Raw genomic sequence first — 18,453 nt, forward strand, 5'->3', positions numbered from 1 at the left:
CAACCTTTGTTTTCTGTATTACTTTATAGCATATAAAGAATTTTTGCATTTTTCATTTTCAGTCTGTACTAAATAATGTCTTTAACAGAAGAAGAAAGGAGTCTGAACATCACTTGATTTATCTCACAAGTTAAACACTTTTTAAAAAATTCTATTTATTTGAGAGAAAGAGGGATATCTTGAGCTTAGGGGTGAGGGGGCTGTGCACAGAAAGGGGAGGGAGAAGCAGACTCCCTGCTGAGCAGGAAGCCTAACACGGGCCTCAATCTCACGACTCCAAGACCATGACCTAAGTTGAAGGCAGCCACTTAACTGACCAGCCACCCAAGCTAACCCAAGTTAAACCCTTTTGAAAATATGAATATTACATTAATGTAGTCAAAAATAATGTCACTATTGTAGACAAAAAGTCAATCGTACATTTGTTTAAAATATATCAAGACAGTTATGAATCATTTGAAAAAACAAATATTTTGGATAATTTTAGATTTTCATAAAAGATGAAAAGATAACAGAGTATTCTTGTATACTCCTTGCCCAAATCCCCCTAATGTTAACAACCTACATTACTGCAGATTAAGAAACCAACATGTTTGATGCATTTCTATTAACTGAATTCATTTCACCTGTTTTTCCACTAACGTCTCCTTTCTGTTCCAGGATCCAATTTAGGATACTGCATTGCACTTAGCTAAATCACTTTTGAAAGTAATAATTTCTTTCAAAGGAGTAAAAAAGAAGCACTTCCTTACCTGCTCTACGCCAAAATTTCACGTGTTTAATTCCAGCTGTAATTAATTTATCAGGCACGTAGGGGTTCATCTTTACAACAAAAATCTTATCTTTACTTCCTCTGAAAAAAATACCAAAATGTTTTAACTCTAAAGATAAATCTCTCCTATAATAATCTTTTGCCTAATCCATACCCTATTGTGATTACTTCACTACTGAATCCTTTGCCTACATCTCTCTCAGGTTTGGGCTATATTATCACGCATTTGTACATCTGTTATTTTGTCGTAATTTTAATTTAATTCTTCTCAACATAATCTTCAAACATAGGAACAGTGAGAACTGAACTTTTGGATAGCACCTACTTTGGTACTGTGACTAGGGAATTGTAGCATGAATCAGTTAAAGAAAAAAAAAATTTTTTTTTTTTTTAAAGAAAAAATTTTTATAATATTTTGTTACAGCTTAATATAGCCATTCCAAACACAAAATTCCTTTCAAACTATCTTTTATTTGCCATTGTTTATGTACTGAAAAAAGCATTTATCTCTATTTTAAAAGTGTTTAATGTCACACATTAAGGAATAGGATGTTAAAAAATAATCTGACACTTGACTACTTCCTCCTTTTAAGCAATTGTTAATATTTTTTATTATAAAAATAACACATGCTCATTTTAGAAAATTTAGAAGATGGAAAATGTGAGAGAAAAATATACATAATCTATAGCTTCTTTGTGATATACAGGTGTATGTGTCATCTGTCACTCAAATATTTGATTTGAGCATTTCCAATGGCCACATTATAGATTACCATCTAGTAGAATTTACTGTATAGAATTCTTTCCCCATAAATGAAGAGTTTAGATAAAAGCTACTTCCAATGTATTATTACAGTAAAAGCAGTTTCACAAGGGATAAACCTACCAATGAATTCTCAAATCATTGGTCTTTTTACCAGGTTTATACTACTTATTCAATGGTAATAAAGATGACAGCAATTTTTTTAAAAGGTTACATATTTGATTTCAATAGTGTTTTAATAGAAAAAGTTTTTAAGTAATTTCATTATTTTGCCAATGTGCTATCAAGATTTTCCCCACCTTGTTATTGAAAGTTTCTCTCCTTTCTTCCAGTCCCACAGCACAATAGTGTGACTATCATCTATTCCAACTGAAGCCAAACGTTTCCCATCAGCTATAAAAATTAATCAGAGAGAGAGAGACTCACCATTAACATTCAGAAGATAAAAAACCTAAAAGAAACCCTAAAACCTACAGCACCATTTAAAATTTTATAAAATGATGTTAAATGTTAGGCATGCACACATATAGCTATAAAAAGAACCAGAATTTGTAAACAGGGGAAGAACAATTTCTCAATGCATCTAAACATTGTTGACGTTGTCTCTGACTTCATTTTCCTTATTTTCCCACCAGATTAGAATGGGGGAAGGAGGAAGGTTAAGTGGAAAAAGATTTTAAAATGAGAAGGAAAGGAAAATAAAGAAAATATTTACTTCAATTAAATTTACTGTAATAACTCTATTTTGATATAGGACTCAGTGATTATGAAAAGTTAATTGAATGGAAAAAGATGTAGGTTACAACTGCGTTTTGTCATTAATAGGACTGTTTTCAGTGACGGTCAACTATATTATTTGTTACTATTACCAAACAAGTAATGAAGTGTTGGACAAATGATTGAACTAAGTAAGTCATGCTGACAGCTGTGCACACATTTACAAGTTGCAAAGGCCCAAACTAGTTATACACTGGCCACTCTGGCACTTTTTGCAAACCTCAATTATTTCATTATCAATACTAGTGATATTTTTCTAACTGACTCCCTCAGTTTGCCATTAATCTTATTTCTTGACTTTTAGAAGATACTTAAATGCATATTTATGCTTCCTCCCAATAACTCTCATTTTAGTAAGAGCTGCAGAAAGTATAAATTTACTGTTTCCTAAACTGAAATCTTCTATCAATGGCATTTCTCCCCTCTTCCCAATCCACAGCCTGGCTTTTATTGTAGATCTATGTGTATTTGTTAAAAATTTTTAAAAAAAGATTTCATTGAGAGAGAATAAGAGAGATAGAGTGTGCATGAGTAGGGGGAGAAGGAGAAGCAGACTCCCCACTGAGAGTGGAGCCTGACGTGGGGCTAGATCCCAGGACCCTGAGATTACAAGCTGAGCTGAGGTCAGATGCTTAAGCAACTGAGCTGCCCAGAAGTGCCTAAACTTTTAAATATATAGGAAAGAGCTAAAATCGCTTAAAATTATTTTTATAAGATAGCTTGGATTTGTTACTTCATAGAAAAGTTACAAAACAAGTATTTCAGAGTTAACCTCTTTCCTTCTTAGCTTTTACCCTAAATATTTTCATTTATCCTGTGACTGTAAAATATTACGTGACATTGGGGTTTGCCTAAAGTGGGAGTTACATAACCACTAGTGGGTAATTCTAGTGGGTTTTAGATGTTATATTATATGGACATTTAAAAATAGAAACATATTTATATTAATGGGTATTAAAAATAATACTCATTAACTTATAAGCCAGCCAGCACACCTACACTCTCAGCCCTGACTGGTTAGGACAATAGCATGCACATTTGAAAAAAACTGTGAAGGTCATAGCTAGGTGACAAGTTTAGGTAATACCAATTTAGACTATAATGCTATATATCACCTCTGCATTTTGATTATTCTTACTGAGACAGAAAACATCCTTACCTGAGAAATCAACAGCACAGACACCATATTGGTGACAGCCCTTTAATACTGACAATGGTTTAATGGTCTCTGTATCCCATATGTGAATTGAGGGATCTCTACCTACCTACAATAGAAAGAATTATAAAACTCATATAATTATTTTTTTCGTATCTATTAAAAGGAAATAAAACAGATTTTACAGACTTTGTCTTGTTATAGGCATTTATCAAATGAAAAATATAAGGCAGATCATGCATGTGACTGACATTTTTTTCATATATATATTTAATTTAAAAATTTGTATGTATTTTAAAGATTATTTACTCATTTATTTCACACCGAGAGAGAAAGAGAAAGCACGCACGCACACAAACAGAAGGAGAGAGAGAAGCAGGCTCTCTGCTGAACAGGGAGCCCAATGTGGGGCTATCCCAGGACCCTGGGATCATGACCTGATCCAAAAGCAGATGCTTAACCATTTAACCGACTGAGCCACCCAGGCACCCCTTTCTTATACTTTTTGAAATGCTAATGAGACTAGGCTCAGTGTTTCTAGAAATGTGCTACAAGACTCACAAATCTGGTCCTATGCATCACAGTAAGGATAATGCTTACTGAGTGCCTATAGTTGGCTGTGTTCCCATGCTAGATACAATGAGCAAAAGACACTCAGGAAAATTTTGCAAACTCATTAGGAAAACAAGACATTTTCAGTTAAATTAGAATATCTGATGACATAGGCTTAATGAAGTTGAAAAGGTTATAAAGAATTAGAAGAGTGGCGCCTGGGTGGCTCAGTGGGTTAAAGCCTCTGCCTTCAGCCTAGGTTGTAGTCCCAGGGTCCTGGGATCAAGCCCCGCATCGGGCTCTCTGCTTGGCGGGGAGACTGCTCCTCCTCTCTCTCTGCCTGCCTCTCGGCCTACTTGTGATCGCTGTCAAATAAATAAATAAAATCTTAAAAAAAACCAAAACCAAATTTAGAAGAGATGATGTTTGACCCGGGCCTTCAGAAGGGCAGTCTTAGATAAAAAGAGAAGCAAGTACATTCTAGGCCAGGATAATAGTATTAATAGAGATACAAGGGGTTAAAGTACCGAAAAGTAAATAAAGACTATGAACAGAGTATCACTTATGTTTTAACTTAGGTTTTATGTTCACTAATCCACAAGTAAACTATAGTTTTTAATTATTCCTTTAGACTCAAGTGATAACTGTCTTTAAGTATGAGGATAAAAAGAATAGCTTTGCCTGTAAAGACAACTCCCAAAATAACGAATATAGCTTACAATTATTAATTTTGACACTGATTTTATATAAAGACATAACAAATAACAAGCCTGCCATCAGCCAATATTTCATTAGGTTTTGCAGCCCAAATGTTCCCCATGACTGTTAAGTTTGCTACTGAGTTTCTGCAGAGCTTGGTATTTTTGAGAACTTTGCCGTACCATCGTCTCCTGGTTCTCTGATCTCCTGAACTCTTACTACTGAGTTTCCTTTGCAATTTCATCACCTCTCCCTTAAATAAAAAGCCCCCCAAGATTCTGTCTTTAAAACTCCAATCTTTTCACTCCATATTTTTGCCTTGGAGTATCTCAATTCCAGTTTCAGTGGTTAAATCAACAAATGACTCCCAAATTCTTTTAACCACTAAATTCTTCTTCTGAATTTAAGACTTACATTTTCAATTGCCTACTGGACATCTCACACGGAAACAATGACAGTGATAACAACGAAGGTTAACATTTATGGAGAACTGACTTATGTATCAGGAACTTTTCTAAACATTTGTAAGGACTGACTCACTTAACAATCAAAGCAATTCTAAGAGACAGGCACCGACAGTATCCCTATATATTTTTTTAAAGATTTTATTTGAGAGAGAGTGAGAGAAAGAGAGCACAGAAAGAGGGAGAAGCAGACACTCCAATGAACAGAGAGCCCAAACCGGGCTTGATCCCAGGACCCCAGGATCATGACCTGAACCAATGGCAGACCCTTAACTGACTGAGCCACCCAGGAGCCCCAGTATCCTTATTTTGAAATAGGCATATAGAGGCTAGGTAATTTCCCCACAGCTAATATGTGGGGAAGCTTGGATAACACCATGTTCAGTGCTGGCAGAAGTAGTAACAGAATAAGTGTTATCAGAGCCTACTTGGGGCCTCTCAGTCAAGGATCAGGAAGGAAGAGAGAGTTAGGTAAGTTTACAGATATGTTACTAAACCTAAGTCTTAAAATGAGTAGAAATTAGACAAAGTTGGACAGTTGAACAGAACTGGAGGCCAAGAATTTTCCAGAGGAGGGAACTAAGTAAAAGATGTGAAGCAGTACTACACATGGACAAATTCTAAATAGCTCAAAAGGCAGGAGCATTGTTTATGAGGAGGTAACTGGTAAGAGGTAAGAAGAGGAGCCTATTGGCCTAGGTTAAATGGCTTGAGCTGTATGCTAATGAGCTTACACATTAGCTTAAAAGCTACTAATAAACACAGAAGAAAAGAAAGATTGGGGAAATGGTTAGGGGAGAAGTATGAAGATAGAAGACTAGTTGGTTGGTTATAACAAAAGATTAGCAATCATGAAGCCCAGAAGTGCCAGCAGGGACAAGGTAAGATATAAATACAAAACAAACGAAGCAAGATACATTCGTCGTAGAGAACTTAACTATACTGAGGACAAATCTTGGTTGTAACTCTGGGACTGACTGGTTATAAGGTGTGAGGGAGAACAAGTCACAAACTCTTGGGCTTAGGTGACCAGGTTAATACATATTGTGTCATTTTCTAAGTAGGAAACACAAGGATAAGCAGGCTTGAAAGGAAAGCTTAATCTCATTTATCTCCATTTTAGACATGCTTAACCTGAGTTACCCGTAAGATACCTGAATGAGTGTTTTTTAGCAAATTTTTAGTTAATTGTGTATACACACACACACACATACACACAGTAATTCATCCAATTCATACTAAATTGTGAGCTCTTGACAGTGGCAGCCAATCTGAATCATGCTTCCCCACGACATAGTGTTTTTATTTTAATTCCATTAGTTAACATATAATGTATTATTGGTTTCAGAGGTACAGGTCTGTGATTCATCAGTCTTATATAACACCCAGTCCTCATTACATCACATGCCCCCCTCCTTAATGTCCATCACCCAGTTACTCCAACTGAAAGACCCTTCCCCCAGTTAACTAATTAACTGCTCTTTTGCCTTCTTGTAACCGCTTGGCTTTTAGGGTGTGACACTGGTCTCCTGTTTTAACAAGATATCTTCTGCTAATAGCCGAGGCATAGGCAGGGGGCCACATAGTCACGTAGGCAGGAGGCAGGGGGCCACATAGTCACGTAGGCAGGATGCATCTCTGCTGAGTAATAAGGTCCAACTCCCCCTCCTCACTCCCCCTTCCCGCCTTTTTCTTCGCGCGCGGGGGTCCTCCAAAGCCAATCCACAAACACCAAGTATGCCTTTTTCAAATGTTCAAGTTGTCAGCCAATCAGCTCTGCCCCATCCAAAACTTGTTTGTATCTGTCTATAAAAATCCTGCACCACCCCAGCCTGGTGTGCTCAGCTAGCAGGAGCTGCTGACCACACGCAGGCGCCTGCGCTACAATAAAGAACCTCTTGCTGCTTGCATCCTGTGGCAGTGTTGAATTCTTGGGTAAGGGGATCCGCGGGTCTTACACAACCTTCCACCCCACCTCCTCCAGCAACACTCAGTTTGTTCCCAATGACTACGAGTCTCTAATGGTTTGTTCTCCCTCTCTGGTTTCATCTTATTTTTTTCTCTTCCCCTATGATCCTCTGTTTTGCATCCCAAAGTTTATGGCAGCAATATCCCCGGTAGCCAAAATATGGGAAAAGCCCAGATGTCCACTGACAAAGGAATGGATAAAGAAGATGTGGTATATTATATAATTTTTTCAACTTTATTGAGATATAATTGGCATATAACATTGCATAAATTTAAGGTGTACAACCCGTTGATTATATAAATTCTCCTTTTACTGGAGACAGACTCGGCCCAGGGATAGCATAAGAGGAATCTGCAAAGAAACCTTACTCTAGGAATTTTGTCATATACTTACCTTCCCACAGTGTGTCGCCCTTGGAAGCCTAAAATGCTTTCCTTTGTTCTGTAATTTCTCCACCAGTCTACTGTGTCCTATGTATGCTGAAATTCTAAGTCACCGTTTTCAGTCACTTGGGTGTAGATTTCTCCAATGTGGTATGCACTATACCTGTTAATATACTTTTTGTTTTTCTTTGCATATTTGGTTTTTTATTAAAGAACCCCAGCTGAAAACCTAGGAGGTAAAGTTTTGCCTCCTCCGCAGTAGGTATCCAAGGATGTCCTGTGGTCATATTGACTTTTAATTTAATCTGGCCTGAATTCTTTCCAATCCCAGACTCATGGTAGCAAATGACGAGTTTTTCTACAGCCTTCCTTAGAGTAGTACCAGAATAATGTTCTAACTTCTTGCCAAACACAATGGGTAAATAATTGTGCTTTAAGAGGAAACTTTTCTATAAACTACAGATAAGGCTAAATGGTGCCCCCCAGGCCCTCACCAACCCTTTTAATTAGTTCTTCTTCATCCCTCTATGATTTGAATACTTTAGGCTACTCATCGTTCTTCAAATAAGCTGTGTTTTGTGGGATTTTTGCCCCACATTTACAAATAACACACTTAGAACACCTTCTCCTACCTCCCCTGTCAAGTAAAGTACTCAGCTCAAATGGCCTCAACTCCATGAGGGTTTCCCTGATCTATGTGGAACAATTAATTAGTCCTTTGTTACAATGCAAAAGGAATTTATGCATATCTCTACATTAGTGGTTCTCAGCAGGGGGTGATCTTTGCCTCCCAGGAAACATTTGACACCAAAGATATTTTTGGTTGTTACACTGAGTGGATATTACTGACATACAGAGAGTAGACTCCAGGGATGCTGCTAAACATACCATAATATATAGGATTGCACTGTATACAACAATGCAATTATCTTCACAACAAAGAATTATCTGGCCCAACAGACTCCTGGGTGGCTCAGCTGGTTAAGCAGCTGCTCAGGTCATGATCCCCAGATCCCGGGACTGAGACCCGCATTGGGCTTGCTCAGTGGAAAGACTGCTTCTCCCTCTGCCTGCTTCCCCTGCTTGTTCTCTCTGACCAGTAAATAAGTAAATAAAACCTTAAAATAACAACAACAAAATTATCTGCCCAAGACATCAGCAGTGCTAAGGTTAAGAAGCCCTGCTCCACGGGGCGCCTGGGTGGCTCAGTGGGTTAAATCCTCTGCCTTCAGCTCAGGTCATGATCCCAGGGTTCTGGGATCGAGCACCGCATCAGGCTCTCTGCTCAGTGGGGAGCCTGCTTCCTCCTCTCTCTCTCCCTGCCTCTCTGCCTACTTGTAGATCTCTGTCTGTCAAATAAATAAATAAATCTTTAAAAAAAAAAAAAAAAAAAAGAAGCTCTGCTCCAGGGGTGCCTGGGTGGCTCCGCGGGTTGAGCCTCTGCCTTCGGCTCAGGTCATGGTCTTGGGGTGCTGGGATGGAGCCCCGTGTTGGGTTCCTTGCTTGGCGGGGAGCCTGCTTCTCCCTCTCCCTCTGTCTGCTTACTTGTAATCTCTCTCTGTCAAATAAACAAATAAAATCTCTAAAAATAATAATAATAATAAGAAGCCCTGCTCCATACCAATAACCTTGTATCATGATTTTCCTTGCATGTATGTCTTCTCCTTCAGAAGACGAAAGCTTACCATGGCAAGAACATGTCTTATTTATCTTTGTATTCCCAGCACATTTTCTGGTACACAGCATGTGCCCTATGAATGTTTTTCAAGAAATGGAAGAAATAAGGGAGAAAAAGGAGGGAGACAAGAAAAAAGAGGAAGAGGGAGGCACAAACAGAGGGAGGGAAGAGGGAAAGAAAAAGGGAAGAGTTTTCTCTCCTTTCAGAAAAGAGTAATCCAAGTTGCCCAGCTCTGCCTCAATATATCCTAGAAGGTATATTTACACAGTGTTTAAAAAGCCAGACAGACTAATGCAGCTTTAAACTTTATCATTTATTAGCTGAAAGATCTTTGAGAAAATAATTTCTTCAAACCTAAATTTCCTCATTTGTAAAATGGAAATGGCTCACTCATAAAGGTGAGGTGAGAGTAAAATAGAGTTGTAAAATACAGGTGATCTTTGAACAATGTGGGGTTTAGGGGTTCCTGCACAGTCAAAAATCCATGTTTAACTTTTGACTCTCAAAACACTTAATGATTTTTTAAAAAGATTTTATTTATTTATTTGAGAGAGAGAGAACAAGCAGTGGGGAAGAGCAGAGGGAGAAGGAGACTCCCTGCTGAGCAAGGAGCAAGACAAGGGGCTCAATCCCAGGATCCTGTGATCATGACCTGAGCCAAAGGTAGACACTTAATTGACTGAGCCACCCAGGTGCCCTTCAAAACACTTAACTATTAATAACCTGTTGACCAGAAACTTTACTGATAACATAGTCAGTAAACATGCATTTTGTAAGTTACATGTATTATGTACTGTATTATTATGATAAAGTAAGCTAGAGAAAAGAAAATGTTAAGAAAATCGTAAGGAAAACAAATTTAAAGCACTGTAAAAAAATCTACATGTAAGTGGAGCCATGGAGTTCAAACTTGTGTTGTTCAAGGGTCAATCATATATACTAAGAAACTAGTAAAGTGCTTACATATAGAAAGAATATTTATAAATATCACCTTTTCCTCCTTCTCTAGGAATATCCATATAGAGAAATATCAGTTAAGACTTTTCTCAGTGTTTTCTATTTCAACATTTCTGCTTTGTACTTTGGTAAACCTAAATGGGTAAATATCATGCTTGTAAAATAAAAACAGTCATCCTGTGTATCACAGAACATTTGTTAGATAATTTTATTTTAGAAAATTCAAAGAAAGAAATCAGATTTCTAGTCTTTGTTTTCTATGTTTACTCACAAATTTAAAAAAATGTATCCTGACAGAAAGAAGACAAGCCAGAGTCCTTAGTACCAAATTAAAAAAATAATAATCAAAACAATAAAACTCAAAGGAAAACTGTAGGGAAAAAGTTGAAATAAATTTTATTTGTAGTATGAAAATAAAACCCCATTCTAAAGAATTCATTATTCTTCATTTCCTAGAAAATGAAAGACAGATTTTTTTTTAAGAAGTGGACTAACCCACATATAAATCCAAACAAAGGTCTAACCTACCTGCCCTGTTGCCACATAGTCTTTCAAAGGATGAATAGCCAGGCAGAGAATATCATCATCATGACCCAGGTAAAAGCGCTGTGTGTTCTGCTGCCGATTGTAAATGACACCCACAGCTGCTACATGGTATACGATTTCACCAATTTGAGTATAAAACAGATTACTTCGACAGTCATAACCTCTGTAACTGAAAATAGAAAACATATCGTATAAAACTAACCATAGCTTTTGATCTGGTAAATATGGGTTATACAGAGAAGCCGGTACGTTTTAGGTCATTCTATTTCCAGTTTTACAAGATACTGAAAAAATAAAATTCCATAAACTTTCATGAATTGCTCTGATTACGAACAGCTAAATCCAAGCTACAATACTGAATGAAAAAAGGTACAGAAAAGTATATATAGTATACTACAATTTACATAAGTGTATTACTGAATTTGTATACTATAAAACAAAAATTGGTGCTTTTTTATAAATGGAAGGGTATAGAACTGCCCTGGGAGGGCGAAAAAGGATGCCTGAGAGGGCAGAGCTGGGAAGACTTTCTTTTCCTTCTTTTTTTGAAGATCTAATTGGTTTTATTAAAAGATTCATGAATCAGGCAATCTCCCATCTAGCAAGAAGAGGGAAGCTTCCTGGGAGAAGGATTTTCAAAGTGAATGCTTTTATATGCATTGTTGAACTATGAGAATATATATTCCAAAAATGTCCAAACAACAATTTAAAAATATTATATATATATCCCAAAAAAAGCCAAATCTTTTAAAAATGGTCAATATAATACCATTTGTAACAAGTAAACTCTCTTTGCACTTCAAAGAAATTCAATGTACAATATGTAACTGCCGGGAAATATTGCCTACTTTAACAGTGGAAATAAAATATTCTTACTAAATGAATTTTTTTTAATTCCTGAAAGCATTATCAGGGACAGGAAGGGTTAAATTTGAGAATCTGTTGTTCAAGGATGAAATGTGAAACTTATATTTCTAAGAAAATCCAGAAGCCATATTTTACTAAAATTAAAATACAAAGGCCAAATGCAGGCCCCAAAAAGGGGCACAATATAATTCCAAATCATAATTAGTTAGGGGAGATGATAATCTGTTACATTTTACTTATTTTCATTTGTTTAAAGAGATCCATGTCTATAAATACTAAACTTCCATAAGATAAATCTATTATTAACACTCATATAGTGTTTATTATGCACGGAACAATATTCTAAGTCCCCACAAACACTGGCTTATTTATTCCTCATCAGCACCTATGAAGTAGGTGCTGTTACCTTCATTTCACAGATGGGGAAAGAGCCAGAAGATTTGCTCAAAGTTATACAGCTATTAAATGTGAACCAAAATGCAAACACATAAATGAAAAATAGCTGTTTCATACCCATGAACAAAGTGTAATCGAATACTATTTCCTGGAGCCCGCTCTCTTCTTTTAGAAGTACCACTTTTTTGTTTCTCCTTGTACTGTTCTTTAAGCTGAGGTAGATCTTCTTTGTAAACCTTTAAATAATGTACAGAAGTAAAATGTCTCTTAGAATATAAATTAATAAAGGTGTTTACAGATTCCTACTGTAACTTTCAAAGACTGTGGTTACTACTGACCACTAAAGTTTTAACACTTGTCTTTTTTTTTTTTTTTAAAGATTTTATTTATTTATTTGACAGACAGAGATCACAAGTAGGCAGAGAGGCAGGCAGAGAGAGGAGGCAAAGAGAGAGGAGGATGCAGGCTTCCCCGACCCCGAGCAGAGAGCCTGATGCGGGGCTCGGTCCCAGGATGCTGGGATCATGACCCGAGCCAAAGGCAGAGGCTCCAACCCACTGAGCCACCCAGGTGCCCCAAGTTTTAACACTTGTCTTAAGCAAAAATCTATTTTATGAAATTTTCTTCCTTGGAAATAACAAATTTACATTTTCTATGTATCACACTGACAAATATGTATTTAGTGTTCCATGAAATTCATACACTTCAGAAGAGAATATTTTAAAGAGAATAAATGGGAGTGTACTGTGACAAAAAGCCATAGGCAAATAGAATACAGGCATATTTGATATATCAAGCCCTTATTATAAAAGAACATTTTATACAAGTGCACTTTAACTCTTAAAGGAGGAAAACTGAAAAAACCAACATTTCTTGGAAAATTAAAAACCACAAAAGATAACAATAAGTCAATAAACAACAGGGAGAAAGATAAAGAAGAAACTAGACTTTTTCAGAAAAAATTTACGTGATGATATTAATTACCTGCCGACGATAGGTAAGCTGGGTCTCTTGTTCAATTTCAGAATCCAGCTCTGGAACATCAGACAGATCTGAATCTGATTCATCACTGTTAGAGTCAGCCAGACTTTCTGCAATTTTTAAAAATGAAACATTACTTGTTTGAAAAACATTCATTTTCCAAAAAGCACTGTAAAATTAATAATTAAGAGCTGACTGTGACAACTGACATGGTGACAAGCCATAAAACAATCAAATGAAATTATCTCTTCAAGTGACACAGATGTCAGTAAACTGTACCACAGATTACCTTCCTCTCCACTCACTGCAAACTCAGCAGCTACTGTAAGTCCCTTCACTGGCACCCAGTGACTGCTATATCAAACTTAAAAGCTGGTGCAAACAAGTAACTAAACCTTACAGGTTTATAATTATATACTATTATATATATTTATGTATATAAATATGTATTTATAAGCCTTATAGGTTTATAATTAACATAAAAATATCTAGAAAATACTACATGCAATGAATGAATTGACATTAGATAAATTTTCTTTGTCCAAAAAACCATATAGGACACCTAGATACCTATCTTCCCAAGAATACATTAAATGTTTGTTTTGAGAATGTAATGGTTTCTTCACTCATTGTTGGGTGGATTTCAATGCATGTGAAAGTACTTTGTATTCCATGCTCTGATATTTGACTCTAAACACATCTGCCTAGTATTTTAAAATTTCCACTAACAAAACACTGTATTGTCACTTAAAAAGATAGATTACACTTTAATAGTAAAAGTGTTCATTTGCAGTTACTGAAGTTTTTTGACAGAGAAATTCCTTAGGCAGTGTTTACTACTCACCTTGGGGTGCTATGTGAAGAGCATCTTTTAGTTTTCTTTCAGGAATAAATTTCCACTGAAAGACAGAGTGATCTGCTCCACCAATAGAAATAACCCACTGATAGTCATGTGACCATCTGACATTAGTTACGTGAGCCGAATGGCCAATGTATTTTTTAAACTTGGCCCCTATAACAAAAATATACTTTTAAATTGATAAGTAAATGCCAATACATGAAAATACCACTTCAAACATCAATTTCTAGATCTGAAGCAATACAACCTTCCTCCATTATCTTAATTATGATCAAAGGGTAAAAATACTCATTCAAAAGTTTGCTGAATGAAAAAATGAATGAGTCTACATCAAGGGATGTAAATATTTGCTCTACTGATTTATAATATAATTTGGTATGAACCACTATGATTGTGAGGCATTTTCTTACTACTCTGAGAAAAGCCTGCAGCCACAAAAGCATCAACTGTTTCCATATAATGAAATTTGAATGTTTTGCCCTGACGCCTTAGGTCTTAAGTGAAATTGACCCAGTCTACTCCATCCCCAGCAGGGCTAGCACTAGCAACCAGAGGATCCTTTTAAAACTTAAGCCATCAACAGGGGTGCCTGGGTGGCTCAGTGGGTTAAAGCCTCTGCCTTCAGCTCAGGTCATGATCCCAGGACCCTGGATCAAGCCCTGCATCGGGCTCTTTGCTCAGCGGGGAGCCTCCTTCCTCCTCTCTCTCTGCCTGCCTCTCTGCCTGCTTGTGATCTCTGTCAAATAAATAAAGTCTTAAAAAACAAACAAACAACAAGCCATCAACAACAAAATACTTTCAAACCTAACACAGCAACATGTAGAGGAATACACAATAGGACCAAATGGGATTTATGCCAGGAATGCTGGTTGGTTCAACAGTCAAAACTCAATGTAATACACCACATTCACCAAAATAAAATACGCCCAGCTGTCCCCAAAACTGTCCCTTATAGTAATACTTTAAATTTATGTTTTGTGTAATGTTCTTCAACATAAGTTTGTCTAATGTTTCTTCATGATTAGATTCAGATCCTGTGTTTTTTGGCACATGTGCTATTGCATCCTTTTGGATACATCATTTCAAGGGGCACAGTTCTATCATTAGTGATGTGAGGTTGTATCATTTGGTTAAGGTGGTAGACACCAAATTTCTCTAACTGTAAAGGAAATATCTAACTTTGTGGTTAATTAAAAAAAAAACTGTGTGATGACAAGAGCCAATATTGTGGTTTTAAGTTCAGAAAACATTCTCTGCATCTTGCTAGGATAAACCTGGTATTTGGCAACATATACACACCTCTATTAGAGTATACTGGACACAATAATGTTTGGCTTCATTTTGAGAATGTTTTAAAATTTTTAAATTACAGAAGCCCTGTCAGGATGGCAAAGCTCCATCAGTTAAAATCTGGAGATAAGCTTTCATGCTGGCCATGAATTTAGGGATAGCCATCTTAAGCAAAGCATACAAGATTTGACCAAAACTTACCTAAATTACAATTCGATGCTTAACAGCAATGCTGTTATTTTAAGAACCATATTTTTAATGCAGCTGAAAAGAAGTAACTTTCTAGAAGGGTAACTTGCCACAGTTCACCTAGGAAAGTCTAATAAGGTAGATTTAGTCTCATTCGTCTATATGAGAGTGCATTATTTGACCATCAAGAGGACTATAGCTATTACTTTCCTTGATGGGGTCTTTTAAGTACTCTTAGCCACCAGAGAGTCTTAAAAGGTAAAGCCAGAGATTCCAGGAAATCAAATTCCAAGTTTTAAAGATGTATTAATATTGTCATGTTTAGGTACATGAAGAGTTATATGAGCCAGTATTCAAATTAACTATATGGGGCAATAACCGCAAGAGAGGTGTAAATAATCCTGTAAATCCCTTCCAGATTATATTCTGTGACTTTTCAAAGATCAATCCCCTCTAAGAAAGAACCAAGGCAATGTAACAAAAAAGTTGTAGAATAAGTCTAAGGGGAACAAATGATTTCTAATCAAAAGGACTATATTAATAATTACCCAATAGCCAGAACTGCTTATTTAACTGTGATAAACAGATATTAAAAGTGAACCTAAATGTCACATCTTTCATCAAGTGACTCTGACACATCAAGACCACATGTATTGTCCTACATGTTTCCAGAATGTGAGTATATTTATGACACTGAAATGTAACAGTCTATTTACTTATTATTTCTTGTAATAAACTATAAGCTCCTTAGGACAGGTTGGCATCTTTTTACTCTGTATCTCTAGTGCCTGGTATATAGGAAACATTCATTAAATACCTGAAGAGAAAGAAAGAAAAAGAAAAACAAAGATTACATTTCTCCTTACTATGCTACAGTTGAGTTGGAATACTAGATTGTAGAGCAGGGAAGAAGAGTAGTGAAGGAAATGAGAGGGCATGAACATGACTCCAACCCTTTTAATTATAAAAGGAGACAAAAGTATGATGTGTAAAGAATATCAGAGTTGAAATAAAAAGACTAGAGCTTAAGTGTCAGCTTGATGGCTTAATAGCACAGGAGTTGAGCACATCATTTCACCTCTCTTGGACCCCATTTCCATTCTAATATAAATTGGGTTAAAAGCTCTCAAAGTCCCTTAACTATGAAAACTCTGGCCTATGACAGGAAATGATGAAAGAATAGTTAAGACCTAAAGAGTGTGTCATTAATTAGAACTAGTATTTAAGAGAGAAGATTTGTCACAGCAAATTAGAATGGTCATAGAAACTCTTAAAGGAGGAAATGATAATTTTTGGTGAAGGTAAAGCAATATACTGAAATACTTGCTTTGATGATCTCATTTTCTAATTTGTTTTAAAGTATATTTTAACACATAATTAATATGAGCTAAATCTCTTCAAAAGCTTGTAGCAATATGACAGATTTTTTTCCCATTTGTAACTATGTTTTAATGACCTTAATCCTATTTTTTTTTAAGATTTTAAAAAAAATTTTATCACTTCTTGGTCTTTTGGCTAAGATCAAGTGTAGATTTATTTATTTATTTATTTGACAGAGAGAGAGAGAGAGAGAGAGAGATATCATAAATGGGCAGAGAGCAGGCAGAGAAGAGAGGGGGAAGCAGGCTCCCTGCTGAGCAGAGAGCCTGATGCTGGGCTTGATCCCAGGACCCTGGGATCATGACCTGAGCTGAAGACAGAGGCTTAACCCAATGAGCCACCCAGGTGCCCTGATTTTTTTATTTTTAAGTAATCTCTATACCTAATGTGGGGCTCGAACTTGTAACCCAAGATCGAGTCACATGCTCCTGGGATTCAGCTAGCCAGCCACTCTGACCTTAATACTTCTTTATAAAACTTATGAGACTATCTTTCTGACCCTAATATAGTAAAATTTTAATACACAAAACTGAACTATTCATTAAAAAAGAGATAAATGATAGATTTGACTACACTGAAATGAACAACTGGTCAAGAAAAGACAGTAATTATAGTAAGTCATTATAGTAATTATTATAATTATCCATAAACTGGAGAAAGGCATTTATAAACTATAAAAATTACAAATAATTTATATCTAGAGTATATGAAAAATCTTCAACAAATAAAACAACTCTACAGAAAAATAGGCATTTTTGACAGAACAGGAAATGCAGAAAACCAAAAAAATAAATGGGAAAGATGATCAATCTCATTAGTTAGACAAATGAGACATCACTCATGCTAATTAGATGTAGACAAATTAAAAAGTGTGGCAGTGCCAAGTACTGAAAAGGATGTGGATCAACAGGGTTTTTAAAAGGGTATAACTACTTTGGGAAATAATTCAACATTTTCTCACAAATTCTCTATGACCCAGCAGTTCACTTCTAAGTATACATCTTTGAGAAATTTGCATCTAATAGCAAAAATCTGGAAATGACCCAAATGTCCATCACAGGAGAATAAATGCATGAGTTATACCATATATTCACAACACATCAGGAAGAATACACTAGAACTACGTGCAACAATATGGATGAATCTTAGAAAACAAATCCTGAGTAAATCTCCAATACAAATATGTTTTTTATTTGATGTTTGTTTTTTCAGTGAATTTTCTTATCAAATCTAAAGAAAGATTTTTTTTTCTTTTTAAAGATTTTATTTATTTATTTGACAGAAAGAAATCACAAGTAGATGGAGAGGCAAGCAGAGAGAGAGAGAGGGAAGCAGGCTCCCTGCTGAGCAGAGAGCCCGATGCGGGACTCGATCCCAGGACCCTGAGATCATGACCTGAGCCGAAGGCAGAGGCTTAACCCACTGAGCCACCCAGGCGCCCCTAAAGAAAGATTTTTATTAAATATAAATTTTCATTTGTCAACAAGTGGAGAGAAAGTGTTGACAGCTAGTATGAGTGATGGAGATATTAGCTTACAACAACCCTGCCTTCACCTCTCCATCCTCCACCAAAGTCTATGTGCTGCTGCCTGGGAAGAGTCTGATTATTTAACAGAAATTACTGTTGAAAGCAAAATAACTTAGAAAGAAAGAGGATAGGGGCACCTGGGTGGCTCAGTGGGTTAAAGCCTCTGCCTTCGGCTCAGGTCATGATCCCAGGGTCCTGGGATCGAGCCCCGCATCAGGCTCTCTGCTTAGCAGAGAGCCTGCTTCCC

The 18,453-nt window shown here is 36.4% G+C and overlaps 1 protein-coding gene across 11 annotated transcripts in view; it reads right to left on the reverse strand.

Moving 5' to 3' along the window:
* The window catches only part of EML5 (EMAP like 5), a 182,337-nt gene that overhangs the window by 90,056 nt on the left and 73,828 nt on the right, over nucleotides 1-18,453 (reverse strand). For all 11 annotated transcript variants that reach the window (XM_044229512.1, XM_044229511.1, XM_044229510.1 and 8 more), the window contains 7 exons: nucleotides 13,805-13,972; nucleotides 12,964-13,070; nucleotides 12,097-12,215; nucleotides 10,699-10,885; nucleotides 3,472-3,577; nucleotides 1,835-1,928; nucleotides 753-853 (listed from right to left, as the gene is read on the reverse strand). In XM_044229512.1, the coding sequence (XP_044085447.1) occupies nucleotides 753-853; nucleotides 1,835-1,928; nucleotides 3,472-3,577; nucleotides 10,699-10,885; nucleotides 12,097-12,215; nucleotides 12,964-13,070; nucleotides 13,805-13,972 (882 nt within the window). The remainder of the gene's footprint in view (nucleotides 1-752; nucleotides 854-1,834; nucleotides 1,929-3,471; nucleotides 3,578-10,698; nucleotides 10,886-12,096; nucleotides 12,216-12,963; nucleotides 13,071-13,804; nucleotides 13,973-18,453) is intronic.

This window comes from Neovison vison, chromosome 13 (genome assembly GCF_020171115.1).
Source record: "Neovison vison isolate M4711 chromosome 13, ASM_NN_V1, whole genome shotgun sequence".
In the NCBI taxonomy this organism is placed as follows: Eukaryota; Metazoa; Chordata; class Mammalia; order Carnivora; family Mustelidae; genus Neogale; species Neogale vison.